The 17991-nt window shown below is 35.8% G+C and overlaps 1 protein-coding gene across 3 annotated transcripts; it reads right to left on the bottom strand.

The window, feature by feature from the left end:
* Positions 1-9184: 9184 nt before the first annotated feature.
* On the bottom strand, positions 9185-17284 carry LOC134749469 (pseudouridylate synthase 1 homolog). 3 transcript variants are annotated; one of them, XM_063684438.1, is made up of 7 exons: positions 17087-17246; positions 13077-13302; positions 12468-12634; positions 11461-11740; positions 10626-10725; positions 10124-10279; positions 9185-9826 (listed from the first exon to the last, which is right to left on the bottom strand). In XM_063684438.1, the coding sequence occupies exons 1-7, from the start codon at positions 17148-17150 to the stop codon at positions 9377-9379; spliced, it is 1443 nt and encodes a 480-aa protein (XP_063540508.1). In that variant the 5' UTR covers positions 17151-17246; the 3' UTR covers positions 9185-9376. The 3 variants fall into 3 exon arrangements, with proteins under 3 accessions (XP_063540508.1, XP_063540586.1, XP_063540669.1); XM_063684516.1 differs by having other exon boundaries at positions 9186-9826; positions 17153-17284; XM_063684599.1 differs by having other exon boundaries at positions 9186-9826; positions 17157-17264.
* Between the last annotated feature and the right edge of the window lie 707 nt (positions 17285-17991).

Here is a 17991-nt window from a genome sequence, read left to right as displayed (position 1 = left end):
TTTATGAAAATATAGATTTTTTCGTATACGATCATTACGAACTCGCTTATTTACTAAGATATTTTTTTGTTTACCTCCTAATAGCAAAAGGAGGTAGGCCGCTCTGCTAAGATTTTGGCGCTTATACCTAAAGAGCATGCCGAATCTAAAGCAAGTGGAGTACGAAAATGTACAGTCAGCAATACTATTCTCACCTTTGCATACAAACTTATATGCAGGGGGGGTCACTTTTCTCTGCAGCTGACTGTACTTGATAATTCTGACGCTGATGCGTATGTTTCCTCATAAGCACCTTCATTTTGTCATCCTAGCTAGAACGACTGAGTACCTTTTTCAAGTTGTTCTGAAAATGACCATGAGCTAATTTACAACACTGTTGAAAATAGTCATGAAGTGCATACATCGCAAGATGCACTAGTTATTGATCAAGAAAATTATGCTGATATTTCGTCTACGTACCCATAACGCGAAAAACTCGATCAAGACAACCTAAAACTGCCAGCAAAAGGCGCATAGTTGTCAAGAAATTTTCACTGAAATATACATGGCGTCGAGCGCTTTTCGAACTATAAAGTCGAGATGAAAATTATAAACGATAATGACGAATACGAGGACTTAGATACTAATAGCAAATGAGATATTTTCTAGTTTTTCTCGGAAGATAATTTTTTTGAGAACAAACAAATGTACAGTGCACAAATCCGGAAGATCTATTGACTTGGCTGTTGAAGAATTTCGTGACTTTGGCAATAAAAATTATGATGGTAATCGTCATGATGTCGTCATATTTAGACTACTGGTCTGAAGATAATTGTTTAGACCAGTAGTCTTTATAAGATTTCGGAATTGCCCAAAAAAATCTGGATCAAAACCACTAAAAGCCTTCCGACTAGACTTATACATATACAGCTCTGACTAAGTCTACCAGGTCAGAGCAATCAGATCATCATGCAAAAAATTAGGAAACTCGTCCAGCTGACTCAGTGCGTTATGATTTATGATAATAATGGGCATTTCATGAGCACCAAAACTGAGGGTCGCATGTAGGTATTGCAACAAAAAAAAATAGTATACTGTATGAGGTGTAATGTCAGACCATGTTTCGTTACAGGAAAACATCCCAGAAATTGTAAACTAGATTTTCACACTAAATAATGTATATATTTGAATTTTGAAGTACATGTTTTTCTAAATATTCTTTTATTACTTTGGCAATGTCCGTCTCGGCGGACATCTCAATAAGTCTATTATGTTCCAGGAATTGGGCAGTGTCCGGTGTAGCGGACATAGTTTTTCGCGGGATCTGGAAAACCTAGATTTTTATTTTTATTTTTTGGAAGCTTCTGAAGGTGCAATTATTCAATTTTGTTAGCGGAATATATCAATTTGTGTTATCAAAGTCTGCCAAATTAAGGGTTAATTCAAGTTGATGGTGATGAAATCATAAACCGAACTGACAAAAGGGTCTTATGGAATGGTCGAAAAGGAGGGCTAGAAGGCCTCAGCCAGAAGGGATGGAGTGTCGTGAACCTCTTAGTTATAAGAAGAGAGGCCCTATCGGAGAATACAAAAATCAAAGTTTTGGCTCAGGGAGATAATCAGGTCATTTGTACTCAATATCAGACACAGAAAACTAGAGATGAAGAAGCATCAAGTTGTAGCCGGCTAACTAGAGCGGTAGAAAATGAAAACTAGGTTCTTATAGTAAAACAATATAATAATAAAATATGTACCTAGTCGGCTCATAAGTTCTGTCACTGGCCTTTAAAAATTAAATTTGGAACTCCTAAAACAAAAACCGTTCTGCATTTGAATTTCGAATCTTTATTAAATATTTGAGTAGTATAATTTTGCAATTTTCTGTTTTCTTCAACATGGAGTGGACGCTTAAAGATAGCCGTACCGCAATAATTGCACTATATCGTTGTGGTCACTCGCCGACTAAAATTTTTAAGCTACTTGAAAATTTAAAATTCTCTCTAAGATTTGTGTATCGTACCATAGAAAGATACAGTGAGGTCTCTAGTTTAAATGACAAGAAAAGAAGCGGTCGTCCGCGTACAGCTAGGACTCCAGCGGTTGTACAAGCAATTAGGGCACGCATTGCCAGAAATCCCGCTAGGAAACAAAAAGTTATGGCCCTCCAGATGGGTTTGAGCAAAAACACGGTGAAAAGAGTGCTTAATCAAGACCTGAGACTTCGTGCTTATAAACGAAAAACTGGCCATCTTCTCAATGGTCGGCTTAAAGCTTTAAGGCTTAAAAGATCTAAAGCTTTATTGAAGAAGTACGCTAAAAATAAGCACCGTTGTATACTGTTTTCGGACGAGAAAATTTTTGACATAGAAGAAAACTGTAATAAACAAAATGATAGAGTGTACGCTCGCAATAGTAAAGAGGTCATCACCCTTCATCTGTGATGGTTTGGCTGGGAGTTTCTTATGCGGGCGTCACTAGTATGCATTTTTGTGAGAAAGGAGTAAAAACTAGTGCCAAAGTGTACCAAGACACGGTGTTTACTAATATTGTGAAACCACTATCCCATACGATGTTTCTAAACCAGCATTGGGTTTTCCAGCAGGACTCTGCTCCAGCCCATAAGGCAAAGTCTACACAAGCCTGGCTCGCCTCCAATAAAATCGACTTTATACGGCATGAAGATTGGCCCTCCTCTAGCCCAGATCTTAATCCTTTAGACTATAAAATATGGCAGTATTTAGAGGAAAAGGTGTGCTCAAAACCTCATGCAAATCTAGACTCGCTGAAAAAATCTCTTGCTACGGCAGTGGCCAATATCGACATGAAAGTGGTGCGTGAATCCATTGACGACTGGCCACGAAGACTTCAAGCCTGTGTAGATAATTATGGCGGTCATTTTGAATAAATGTTATACATTTAGATTCTCTAGTTTATAAGCTTTCAAACGCTGTACAAATTATACGGAATAAACTTAAACTTTTGATTTTATTTGATACTATGTATATGACAGAACTTATGAGCCGACTAGGTACAATAAATTAAACTAATTTCTGTCAGTACACGAGTCAAAACCAATAAAATATCGTCACTGGCCTTAACGTTTTCGATTTCCAATCTTCGTCGAGCCGAACGATGAATTTCCGCAGCGGTAGTAGCAACTGCGGGCTACGCGGGCTCACCAGGCGCAAGCAGATAAAAACTTCAGGAGCGAATATCCAGAAAATAAGTAGCTTCAATCATGCGTCTTCAGTTTTAAACCAAAAGAAAGGGCTGCAACAATCGTGCGTTCTTAGTTTCCGGGTTGAAACCTAACCCAAGCCTCATTCAGTTACAAAAAACCAGTGACGTACAAATAAGACTTGGATTAGGTTTAATTGAAACATAAACTTAATACTATACAAATTTTATCTGCATTAGACGCAGCCCTCGTATTACTATCGTATTAATATTTTTAACACAAATCACATAAGCATGGAGTCACATTAAATAAATATAAGTAATCAGAGTTGTGGGTTATTTGCAACAAAATTCCCAGAGCAAAATTATGAGAAAAAACAAAAGACGGGCGAATGGCTTAGTTTTTTTTACAGCCGGCCAGTGCGCGCGGTGGCTGCACTATGCAGGTTTGCCATGTTACAAAGTAAGATTGCTCGTAATAATGAAAAGATTATGACATCCATAGAAGCTGGAACTAAGAAATTGGGTCTCATGATAAACAAAGATGAAACTCTACAATCCGCTGATTATGGAACGATTACGGAAAGGTTCCTATTTTTAGGGGTGGAATAAAGGGGCTAGAAACCAAAAGATGGCACTATGCAGGTTTGCCATGTTACAAAGTAAGATTGCTCGTAATAATGAAAAGATTATGACATCCATAGAAGCTGGAACTAAGAAATTGGGTCTCATGATAAACAAAGATGAAACTCTACAATCCGCTGATTATGGAACGATTACGGAAAGGTTCCTATTTTTAGGGGTGGAATAAAGGGGCTAGAAACCAAAAGATGGTCAAGAGTCACCTGTGTCACCAAAGATCAATTGCCAACATTGTCCAACATCCTATCCACCATCAGCTCCAATGCTCTCACTGTGGCACACTTCTCAACCAGTCCAATAAATGCTATAAGTTCATTACAATTTCTTAGGCAATTTTGCCCAAAATCTTTTAGAATTTCACAATCCAGCACTAAAATCCAAAGTAAGTTCTGTGATCAAAGACAAAAGAGCACTAAATTCAAAAGAATACAAATCAGCGGTCCTGCATCTGGATCCTTGCCTGGGTGGAGCCCGTGGAATGTCACTAACTAGATTTCTCATTCGAACATTTCCTGATCCCTTAACGGAAAGTTTGACATTTTGGAAACTTATACATAAAAATAGCGATGGATGGGTCCGAAATCTGGCAGTGAATATTGGATTTCCACGACTAGGCCGACCAGACACCATGTGTTGCGGACACCCAGCAAAGGTTAATTGTAGGTCATACAGTTAGGCTTATTTTTGAGGGAAACTTAGTAGTTTTATAATTTAAAATCGAATTTAGCCGCAGATTATTTTAACTGACACAAAAATATATAATATTTTCAAATTGATTAGAGCCTTATTTTAGAAAGAAAGCGATAACAATATACCGCTAGTATAGCGCTATCTCTTTCTACGCGCTTAGGATGAAAAGTTACGGTCGCGCCTCGCGCGCAATTAGCTTCCGTTTTAAAAACCTATTTGATGCCCACATAATAGTTACTATTAAAAACAATATTTTAATAATCTTACCTACAATAATGTAAACTGATCGATTTTATACGATAAGATTTAAAACTTAAAATTAGAGATTAGTTCGAATTAAAATGTCTTTAATATTAATTGACATTCATTAAATAAATAATAATTAGAGAATTGTTAAGTACAGTTTTAAAGAAAAATAATTAATAAGTATTGTAACTGATAATTTGCTGGACCTTACGTCTATGTAATAAAGTAGAAAATGTTAGTAGTTAAAAAAAAGGTTGTGTAGTTTCCAGAACCTTCTTCCAAGGCATAAAAAGGGATGGGAGGTATATACGTTAGAGCAGGAAGGCAGATCTTGTTAGAACATTCGCGAAAGGAATTTTCCACAATATTTTTCCCTAATATGGGATCAAATTTGACGCGCCGCTTGCGCGCTTGCAGTGCATCTTCACCGGTCGTAAAGTAAATACGTATTTTCGTTACAAAGTTATTCTGTTTTCTTATAATACCGACTTTAAGTGCAGTTCAGACATTGTTTTGAAAAGACTATAGATTTCGTTATACGTTTAAAAGTGTGTTTTAATGAACATTATAGACGATTCAATTTGACTTTTGTTTCCGTTCGTTTTCCAACTTTGTTTCCCGGAGCGTAGGTTAGGTCTCAAGTTAAGTCCGTGGTGCACACTAGCTTTGCAGCCGGTAAAAGTCGATGACCGAAGAGCACTCAACTGTAGTCTATCGAAGAGTCTAGGTTCGAATGTAGGCCTGCGGGGTTCCGGCCTCGAGTATCGCCTACACCATGGCATTCAAGAAATTGTTGGAAGATCCACTTTCGATCAACATACCGGGAGGAGTTAACCCAAGCACACTGATTAAATAGGAAATAAATAGATCACTTGTGGAATCAAGTTCCCAAATTCAAAACGAATTAGTTAGATCGTCCATCGATTATTGCCATTCCAATGAAGAAAGATTGATAGATTTCCTCAGATCAATAAGGCCATTGTTTCCCAGGTTTTTAAGTCAGTATCTCAGCAGCACATAAGGGTCTAATAGGTTCCAAAATTCCAAAACTATAAGAACGCTCTTTTCTAAGAAGATAGATGGAAAAATTAAGAAGATAATTGTTCAGAGCGAACTAATGACGATCTCGAGATTGACCAAATGTTATTAGATAGAAACACAACTCTTATGATGAAAGACACCTATGTTGCTCGATTTCAGACTCTTTTATCCATGATCAACAGAAATGATGACAAATTTGACAACAATGGCTGGTCAATACTTGAGAAAGTATATAGGGAGGGTGATAAGTTATTGGTTAAGTGATGATTCCTGAATTCCCCAATTTTGAACATCATATCAGAAACACAATCGATGAACTAATGAATTTAGAATCAATAAACCAACTTGTTATGGACACAACAAATGTCGAATTGACTTTAACAATTTTTGGGTCTATCCCACACTGGGGACATCCATATAAGTATAGATTACTTGTCTGGCCTAGAATCACTGCATGACCAAGTAAACATGGAAAAAGGTAGAGAGTATGCAAATGCTCTTGCCAGTGATTTAGCCTTCATAGTTCTAAAAAATAGATTTGACACGACTAAAAGATGGTTTGTAGATAAAAGACTAATGTTCGACGATGATCCACTCAAAGTACACGTGACTGAGCAAACCTGGCCGACACCAAGTTGGTAACGGATTATGGTGAAAATTGGCATAAATTGCCTCTCCTCCCTTGTTTTGACATACCAGACGTAATAGATCCCTCCCTACTATATGCCGACAAAAGTCACTCTATTCAACGATCAGAAATCATTGAACATCTCAATAGAAACCCAAATCAACCGATTCCGACGAAGAAGGTGCTACAGACTTTATTGAAAAACTGCAACAAACTGGAGAGAATTCCTGACCGAGGTCAATGATGGTTTAACAAAAGAGGATTTGGTTATTGGTCTTAAAGGAAAAGAAAGAGAGTTAAAGATTAAATGACGATTCTTTTCATTAATGTCTTGGAGATTAAGAGAATGTTTTGTCATTACGGAATATCTTATTAAACCCATTTTGTTCAACTATTCCAAGGCCTTTTAATGGCAGATGACTTGACCAGTGATTAAAAAGATGATGGACACAAGTAATAAATAATTATAATTAAATATATGAACTCACCTCTCTTAGCGAAGTTGTTAAGAATTCTTACTGGTTATTTTTTTCAGTGACACAACTTTAGGGTTGGCGACAATTTCTTAAAAAATAACCGAATTTCATAAAAGGCCAAACCTAAACAGCTCTTGAGTCTTTTTTATGGTAAAATATTACCAGTGTTTATAAACTTCTTTTAGATACTTATTTTAGAGGATTTGTGTTCTTTTGTCCCATTACCGGTTCCACGCCCATTATAGGGTCCACTATTATTTGAGACCTTGTCGATAAAACATTAATTATATTCGCATTTAGTTTCTCACTTCAATTCATCAAATTTCATAATGTTTAATTATCCATTAAATCAAAGAACAAATTTTAATATTTCAGAAAACATTGACACAAGAAAGACACTGTAATAGAGACTGTGTTATATATAGTAGTGTGACTACTTAAAAAACACAAATCAAAATATTTAATAAAATAATATGATTTGTTCCCAAACTTGTACAACAAAGACAATTGACGTACTTACTTGGTTGAAACCAGTTATCGGACACAAAACAACGAACGAACTACTTTTAAACGAACTAATTACTCAGTCCAGATATAAGGACTTAACAAAGACAACAAAGACCCTTTCTATAACCTCGACATAGACGACGATTTCGAACGACAGAATTACAATAATATATATTTTTTTAATAATGCTTAGACGAAAACTACAAAAAGGCAGGCTCTCCAAATAGACAAACTTTTGTGTCAACTACCTAGTCGGCTCATAAGTTCTGTCATATACATAGTATCAAATAAAATCAAAAGTTTAAGTTTATTCCGTATAATTTGTACAGCGTTTGAAAGCTTATAAACTAGAGAATCTAAATGTATAACATTTATTCAAAATGACCGCCATAATTATCTACACAGGCTTGAAGTCTTCGTGGCCAGTCGTCAATGGATTCACGCACCACTTTCATGTCGATATTGGCCACTGCCGTAGCAAGAGATTTTTTCAGCGAGTCTAGATTTGCATGAGGTTTTGAGCACACCTTTTCCTCTAAATACTGCCATATTTTATAGTCTAAAGGATTAAGATCTGGGCTAGAGGAGGGCCAATCTTCATGCCGTATAAAGTCGATTTTATTGGAGGCGAGCCAGGCTTGTGTAGACTTTGCCTTATGGGCTGGAGCAGAGTCCTGCTGGAAAACCCAATGCTGGTTTAGAAACATCGTATGGGATAGTGGTTTCACAATATTAGTCAACACCGTGTCTTGGTACACTTTGGCACTAGTTTTTACTCCTTTCTCACAAAAATGCATACTAGTGACGCCCGCATAAGAAACTCCCAGCCAAACCATCACAGATGAAGGGTGATGACCTCTTTGAATACGGGGAATGCTATTAGACGCTTCTTTACTATTGCGAGCGTACACTCTATCATTTTGTTTATTACAGTTTTCTTCTATGTCAAAAATTTTCTCGTCCGAAAACAGTATACAACGGTGCTTATTTTTAGCGTACTTCTTCAATAAAGCTTTAGATCTTTTAAGCCTTAAAGCTTTAAGCCGACCATTGAGAAGATGGCCAGTTTTTCGTTTATAAGCACGAAGTCTCAGGTCTTGATTAGGCACTCTTTTCACCGTGTTTTTGCTCAAACCCATCTGGAGGGCCATAACTTTTTGTTTCCTAGGCTAGGATTTCTGGCAATGCGTGCCCTAATTGCTTGTACAACCGCTGGAGTCCTAGCTGTACGCGGACGACCGCTTCTTTTCTTGTCATTTAAACTAGAGACCTCACTGTATCTTTCTTTGGTACGATACACAAATCTTAGAGAGAATTTTAAATTTTCAAGTAGCTTAAAAATTTTAGTCGGCGAGTGACCACAACGATATATTGCAATTATTGCGGTACGGCTATCTTTAAGCGTCCACTCCATGTTGAAGAAAACAGAAAATTGCAAAATTATACTACTCAAATATTTAATAAAGATTCGAAATTCAAATGCAGAACGGTTTTTGTTTTAGGAGTTCCAAATTTAAATTTTAAAGGCCAGTGACAGAACTTATGAGCCGACTAGGTACATAAAACTATTTTTGGAATTTCTTGTTATTGTCGCATTGGGAGTGAAATAATGATGTCAGAGGTAACAAACGTAAAAAAAGACAATTAGCTTAGCATCCATGGATTCATACTTGTACCTATGCAGATGTGCTAAGCTAATAGTTTTGCTGATTGCAGATATGTCAAAAAGTGTGCTGTGAAAATGTTTAAAGGATTTTTTAGAAGCAATTAACGAACATGAAATGAAATATGTTTAATAAAACTATACATTTCGGGAATTAAATTTTTTCATTATTTAAAAATAATATATGCATATTATTGTAGTAACTATACAAGATTACTGTACTCCTGTACACTATTCTAAATTATGTTAGTGTAACATATCTCTTGTCGTAAACAAGTTTATTTTAAATTAGTTTGATTTGTCGTAACGTTTACCTACTACTTACTACTAAGTTTCACTAACTTTTTTAACTACTTCACCGACTTCAACTTTTCCCTCACTAACTTCGTTTTTCTCTCCAACCTTCTCACTATTATTTTCTTCACTCCTTTCATCTTTAACTTCACTGACTTCATTTTTTTTCTCAGAAGCTTCTTCGTTTTTATGTTTAACTTCTTCAGTATTATTTTCTTCATCTTCCACTACATCATCATCTTGTTCATCATCAGTGTCATCTTTCTCACCATCCTTTTCAACTGGCGCGTCATCAGAAGGCTCATAAGAGTGTCCTTTCAATTTCTCCAGCCAGGTAGCCATGGATTCGTCCTGTATCTCGCCCTTGATGATGTTAGGGAATATGTGTTCGTGTGTGAACTTTTGGACGGTGTCCTCCACTTCAGTCCATGTTAGACTGTCGTGGCTGTCTTTGAATTTGGTGTCGTACCTATCGTAATGCACCTGTAATTATATTTATTTACAAATTGGTGAAATAATGAAAAGAAACTGAAATTTGTAGTTTTTTTAAGACCCAATGGTTTAATAAAACAAATAATGCATGACAAAAATTAACATCATAAATATCTCGTGATTGGTTGTTGTTATAACGTAAAAAATTAATTATCTTGATATGGTATACGATTGCTAGGGCTTAAATGCTTTCTAGTGATAGTAGGTATAATGAAATCCAAAAAATTTAAATTAAAGAAATGGTCAAAGTTAATTAATACGTTCCGATAACTGAAGATACGGCCTCACCTTATCTAAAACAAGACCCAAGCCTGGAGCAGTGGGTATCATCACCTTCTCCTTTCCAAACACTTTGTCCATTATAGAGATGTCAACGAGCCCTCGACACACTGCTATGGTCAAACCTATCATTTTTCGGATTTGATGCAACATGAAACTTTGCCCCTGTAACAAAAGGTTTTTCCATAAACTCCATTATTATTCTAGTTTTTATCCCTGGTTGTATGGACCAAACCCCTTATCATGTCTTGCAATGTTGCGCGTGACTGCATAAGCGTCATGAGCTTGATGATACCCCTTAAAATTTAAATTGTCAACAAATTATATGATTTGACCTATTTAAAACGCTTTATATCATAAGAGCCCATGTATTATTAGGTTTTTTCGAATGTAGTCAGTAAAACTATATTAACTTAGCACCCTTGCATACATATTTGTACTGCTTGGGTGGTTCTGCTGACTGTACCTAAATTACCTAATGAATAAACACATCAAGCCTGGCAACACATACCTTAACTAATAAAACGGCAAACTCCAAATCAGACTCGATAAAAACTTTGTCTATGCTAAATCCCATCATGTACCTCGATGATGAAGGATCTTGAAAATGTCTGAAAATAACCCATATATTTAAATACAGAAATAAATTTAGTATTTATAAAAAAATTAACAAAATTAGGGTAATTTCACATTCACTCTGGATAATGAAGGGATCCAAGAAGAATAAATCCCACCGAAAACATTTTCACGAAACGAAACCATAAGTCTCGCACTATCAAAAAGTTATCAGATCTCTTTTAGAGCAGAGCCAAGCTTCTATCTCCACAAGCCTTAACTTCACAAACTCTACACCTTAGTCTATATGTGGCTTAGCCGTTTCGCTACCGTCACATGGGCGTAAGGTGATAATTTATTCACTATTCATTATATTTTAATATACAATAGTTCTTGTAGTAAGATCCAAAACATCCAAACATCAGAAGCGCCGAGCTTTTGTGGTAGAAGAAACAAGGAACGGAACAGAAAACATCTGTAATCTGAACTGATAGGGTCACTCAACAGAGCAAAATAGCAAGCACTCCGACAGGAAGCATACCTACTTTATTTATTTATTTTTAAGTCGGTACTATGAAATTTGTGTGTTCATCTAAAGACAAAGGAGACAAAAAAAAGTGTGGGAGTTAATTTTTTCTTGAATGAAGTCACCCCTCTATAATATGCAATAGTCAATGCACAAAATACATTAACGAATTACCGTATATTCAAAAACTCGTGTATTTTATGCCCGAGGATTAAACTGGGGAAACCATTGTAACAACCAAGACATTATATAATTTATAACTTACTTTTTCTCTGTAAAATTATGATAACACTTTGTTCCTTTATAGTACCCTAGAACACTATTAATTTGTTGCATTTTATCAGAACTTATTCTGTATCTCTTTCTCTCATCCCCACTCTCTATACTCAAGCTTGGTTCAAAGGCGAATGTGGGAAGAGTATAGCTGTATGTCCGTGCGTTGCACTTGCATTTTGAGTTGAATTTGTTTGTCACTCTCTTTACGTCGAAAACTCTGATGCATTCTGGAAGCCCTTTGTTTATTTCTTCTACACTTACTTCTAGAGCTGAAATAATTATATTTATGTTAACTTGTAGAATAGTTATAATATTCATTAAGTACACATTATATTATATTGTTATGTGGTTTGTTTTGAATTTAATTGTATCACAATGTTAAAGAAAACACAACTTTTGACTTCATAAAATAGTAGACCTATTAATCGGTTATTTATTAAATGAATTATTATATGACCTATTGAAAAAAACCGGCCAAACATCTGTGAAAATTTCAACTGTCTAGCTATCACGGTTCATGAGATACAGTGGTTTCTGGTGACAGAAAGACAAACGGACAGCGGAGTCTTAGTAATAGGGTCCCGTTTTTACCCTTTGGGTACGGAACCCTAAAAAGAGGTTGAATTGCACTAAAATTTAATAGGATTTAATATTTTTAAATTAAATAGGTATATAAGTATATTTATTTCTAAAGTTATGCCTGTAGATATGGATATCTGAAGGGAGAATACAGTCAATTGGCTATTTGCAAAGTTGGTGGTAGGGGAAGAACAAGCGATGCCAACGCACGGTGTGGTGAAAATATTAACTTTCGGAGGACGACATCTTCATATTATTTGGCAGCTACCAACTGTGAACTTTTACAATATGTCCCACATCCACTACGGCGGCGCCAGTCATGCACGGAGCGAATAGGTAATTTAAGACCTTCCATTCCATTCGAAAGCTTTAAACAGTGCGGCTATTCGAGACCAATAATAAAATGCCATGACTCACGTAATTTTAGCGACACGACCTGCCTGGAAGCAGAGACACCCTTGTCAGTCCTTGAGCTTCTCTGGAACTGAGTATTTTGCTGGGTGGTAAAATCCTCCTCGTTTATATATTTAGCTTCTAGCAGGGCCTTTAGTAAGTCCTCTTCTATCGTTCTGACGCCAGGATTCCTATGAATGATTATTTATTGTACAAATGGGGAACTTAGCGCCTCAAGGCGTTCGATAGTTCGAAGATATGGAAACAAAGTACATAGCGATGTTCAGACAAATTCGAGAAAAGATATACCTACTAGCTTGTCAAAAATAGTCATCTTTATTGGAATAAAGTCCTTACTTAAATAGAACGAAATCCAACCAACCAGGACAATGTTATTGTAGAAGTATTAAACACAGAATTGAAAGATCGTGTTAAGATCGCTAAAAACGAACTGTGATTTCAGAAAAAGCAAATACATTTTCTTTGCCTGTAGCGCTTATAGGGCAAATTTTGTAGGAAAGCCGGTTAACATACAAAAAGTGTCCGGCGACCGTGTAGATGTAATAAGCGCTTAACTATAAGGTTTTCAACTGTTTGGTTTTGTATAAATACTACATTCATGCACAACATTACCTCTGCATACCGTAATAATCTACTCCACAATAGCCCAAGAGCATGGCCATTTTCTTCCTCTTAATCCTCTCAAAAGGCTTATCTCTTTTCTCCTCAGGCGCCCCATTTACTTTAGTAGTATTGTCTTCCCATTGTCGTTTTCTGAACCTGGTCCTGTTTTTATTTGGCACTAATTTATCGGACTCTGGGGCTACTTCCATGGCAGTTATGTGTCTGAGCTGAGTGCCTACAAGGAAGAGGAGTTGTTTAACTTAATCCTGATCCTGACCAAGCAAAGCAAATACAATAGTTGGAGTACAAAGAAAAAAAGAGTAGGCAAACTGATTACAGGTAAGTACGATGGAGAACCTAGACAAGTGCACAAAGGACCTCGATGGTATCTTAGGTATAACAAAATAAGTGTATTACAAAAATGTTGATTGACAGATGACATAAAAAGAATTGGTGCGACTCCGCGACTTGATGCAAACAGCAAGGGATAAGTAAGAACGATTTGGAGGAGGCCGTCAAATCCTAATGCCGCGCGAATCCGTCAGCGCAGCTCGGTCGGTGCAGACGTGCCTCGCCCAGGGCACGTCTATACAGACAGACAGACTGAAGTTTTTGGCGCGGCAATTTCCTGGCGAGGCAGTTCGCTCTGCGTGGACTCGCCTAATAGGCTATTTGACTAATTTTTGAAAATGGTTTTAATTTATTGTTTACGACTTAATAATTACACTACATTGATATTTCCTGTATTAAATATAAAAAAACAATGTTAAAGTTTATTTATTTTGAACGCGCCTTAAACGCTGTTTTTGCAAAGGGGCTAATCACGTGACACGTGTTACGTCACGCGCCAGTAAACTCAGTCAATAACCTTAGTTAATCATATGGTTTATGTGCATTGAATTCATTATTTCACTGTAAAATGGTATATAAATGGTGTATAGTGCCGCAATGTTCAAGTAATTCTATAAAAAATCCAGACAAAATAAAACACACAACAATAAGAGAAAAAACAAAGGTTGCTGATGCCCTCACAAATGCTTTAAAACTTAAATGGGGCTGAGCAGGACATGTAGCCCGAATGACTGACAAAAGGTGGACCAACATAACCACTAAATGGAAAGCACCAGAAGGCAAACGGTCCATAGGAAGACCAAAAAAACGGTGGGCAGATGACATAGTCCATACAGCTGGAAAACAATGGATGGAGAAAGCGAAGCAGAGAGATGATTGGATAAAATTGGAGGAGGCCTACACCCAAAGAGGGATCCATATAGAAGATAACATTTAAATTACAAATACAAAAACCATATAAAACTTCTTATGGAATAAAGGGCTATAATAATAACAATAATGCAAGCGGCACCCTAGGTTAGGTTTTTTATAATGTGTTTATATAATTTTGTAATGTTTTGTAAGTGTTTTTATATTTTACTTTTATACTCATATTGTAAAAAGCCTAGCCTAAGACTAAAAATAAATAATATTATTATTATTTATAAAATATAATAATTAAAGCAGCGGATTTTTATATTTAACGAAGCAAGATCTAGGTATTTAATGTATTACTACATAACCTCATAACATAGCTCTTTCAGCATTAGTAGGTATTAGTTAGTAGCATACTTTTTCTTTCAAACTAAAGTGCAGTATGGAGATACTATTCTCGTCATCGTATTCTATATATAATATTATATCGTCGTCGTATTCGTATCATCGAAATCGAAATATTCGTAAATAAACAATTTCTACGTATACTCCTCACACAGGTGTTTTTACATTTCTAAGTTCCGCAGCATAGTAATCCGGATTATCTTTAAAGAAAAGTGCAAACATTAATGGGTCTATGTCTGGTAGGTTGCCGCTATCAGCTTTTACATATTTTGGCTCCATTTTGAGATTCTTATGAATATTGTGCCACTAGATATACGGATAAATCGGAATATATCAGAAAACTGTGGAACAATAACTAAACTAAATACAAATAAAACAGTTAAAACACTCAAGACAATCAAGAATGTTTACCCGCGTGTGACGTCATCCGAGCGTTGACCAATCACAGAGCGTTCACGTCCCTGATGAAATTTCAAAAAATATTAAATTTTCTTTCGTTTATTTTCCAAAAAATAAACATAATTTACATTCAAATATAGTGAAATATACTTTATTAGTTTATTATCTTTCAGGATGACACCAATTCGTTATATATTTTTAATGTTGTCAAATACCCTATTACTTGTTTATAAAATTGAAAAATTGTAAACTTCAATACTACACTTTAAATTGATAAAATAGGTAATTAAAATATGTAGAACCCTCAGGTGGTGGTTGGTCACTTTGTAATTACATCGGCGCAGTATGAACTTGTTGAAAAATTATTATGCATATAAATAAAACTTTTTTTTGTGAAAACAATGGTGGTTTGAAAAAAATCTCTTGATATTAGCTTGACTATACCAATTGGTTACTGTTACAATTGGAATCTTACAGGGACTGAAACTTAAACCTAATGGCCATGTGTATGAGTATGACGTCGCAGGGTGGCCATCATAGGAATAAAAAAAATTGAGCCCACAGCACCTAATAGTTTTTAATTTGTTTAGTTTATAGATCAATTTAATATATTTTGTTAAATTTAGAAATGTTATTGTAAAATTAAAAGATTTAAGTTTTATATAAACAATTCAGAATATTCTCACTTGAGTTTAAAACTACAGCTGACCATTGTTTAACCTCCAATCTTCAGCCACCAAAATTAACTAAATGGTTCGGAGACCTAAAGAAGAGAATCTTACCAATCTTACCAATAGGAATTTTCCATTTAACTTGCCATTTAACACTAAAGTGCAAGCTAGCTATCATCATTTGTAGTATCAAATTAATTAAAACAACAATGCCAACCACCATTATGGCTTTTCATTAGAGAAAAGTTCTTATGCATATGCACCCGTTAATCATGGAATGCCACATTTGTCTTTTTTTTCCCAGGCCAGCCAGCTATAATTTTTTTATATTCAATCTTTGTTTATTAAATAATATATCAAAAATGCCTGTGGTACAGACAAGCCATCATGGATGAAATTGATGGCATGTTTTTTGGTAAGGTATGTTAAAATTTATCTACCCACCCACAAAAACACATTAAAATAAAAAAAAATCTCTGATCACAAAGATAATTGGTTTTCTTTGACAAAACCCAACAACAGTGACTAGTCTGACAACAACAATATTGACCAAAGAATCAACAACACCGAACACAAAAGTATACCAACAGATTTTTTACACCAAAACATTTCAAGAACAGACAAATCGAACCCTCATTTATTTCAATAATACATTTTAAAATTACTACTTTAATTAAATTTTAATATGTAATTCATTTCAAGCTTGCTCCTATCCATATTACAGTTATCATAGAAGATTGGTAATATTGTTAGTAGCAATCAAGTATGTTTGGAAAATGTTTGAACTACAAATCAGTGGTTCTAACACTGAACCCGACATTTATTAATTTGATCCCAAATTCCCAAAAATTACATTATCATACCAACCTCAGGAATTAACCACAAATTGGAATGTTATTTGTGGTAACAAAACAAAATCAGAGATCGACAAAACAAAATCAGAGATCGACCAACCAAAGAAAACGACTTTCAGACCGAAATAAACTTCCGAATGAACATTTTCCTGAATAGAAGACTATCAGTATCACTTGCTGCTTAAAAACAGCTCAGAAAACACAACACAGCCTAGCAACGGAATATTCTAGCCCAAAATTTGGCGTAGAAGAATAGACAAAAAACAAGTGAATTCATTTATTTTCGCATTGCAATAGAGGTTATGTTTTTATAAGATCATATTTGGTAAGTTTACAAGACCAACGAAAAACGTAAGAGCTGCCAGGTTTTATGTGAAAATCAAACTGACAAGTGGTGATGATAATACATAATATTTGATAGTTTCACAAACCAAAATTAACCATGTGCGAATAACGAATAGGTACAACAGTTACAAAGTTCTACCTGTATTGGGAAGCCGTGGCAGGTTTTGTCTTAAAGTATTTACAAATAATTTAAGTAATGTCATACCTACACAACGGAATTAAATAATTTTATGAAAATATCAACGACAACAAGCTAGGATAGCTAAAAGCTAAAAGGAAAATTAGAGCCGGCTATTTGTCACGTCTCGTTGGCTAGCGGCAGCCATGTTCAATAAATTTCATTCAATTCATTCATTCACGATGTGCAGTGAACGGATGAAAATTTAGTGTCGTGAACCAAATACCGGTTTTTAACAATCGATGATTTTGAGAGTTATCGATGATTATCATTTTGACAGCGTTTTCATAACTAGAAGTAAGGGCCCTCCACAGTCATGCGCGAATCACGGCGCGAAGCCGCGAACGCGAGTGTGGAGTCTAGTTCGCTAATGAGCGAAATCGACTCCCACACTCGCGTTCGCGGCTTCGCGCCGTGTAGTATGGAGCGGGCTTTAGACCAAGAAGTCTGCAGCGATTTTGATAGCACACGCAGTGCAAGTGTATTATTTTAAACGTCAAACTTCTATGAAATTATGACGTATAAATAACACTTGCACTGCGTGTGCTATCAAAATCGTTGCAGACATAATGAGTCAAGTCAATGAGAATCAATCAGGGAAAGCAATCTCAAAGCAAGTTTCCACATGCGTGCGCCCGTGTGTGGGACAACATACGCAATGTAAAGAAATTAAAAAAATTGTAACATTTCTGACTACACACCAAAAACAACCTACGTAACGTAACTTACTTAGTAGGGTAGGGTTCATTGTTATCCACTTCCACAAAGCTTTGGTGGGGCACAATTTACTAGTCACCTACCGTTTTGACTAGACTCTTAGGACTTTATAGAAGTAGGCAGAGATTGTATGCATTCGCTTTTATACT

The sequence above is a fragment of the Cydia strobilella genome, chromosome 1 (genome assembly GCF_947568885.1).
Source record: "Cydia strobilella chromosome 1, ilCydStro3.1, whole genome shotgun sequence".
NCBI lineage: Eukaryota > Metazoa > Arthropoda > Insecta > Lepidoptera > Tortricidae > Cydia > Cydia strobilella.
Note: the sequence above shows the minus strand (reverse complement) of the source record. Positions and strands in the feature narration are given on the sequence as shown.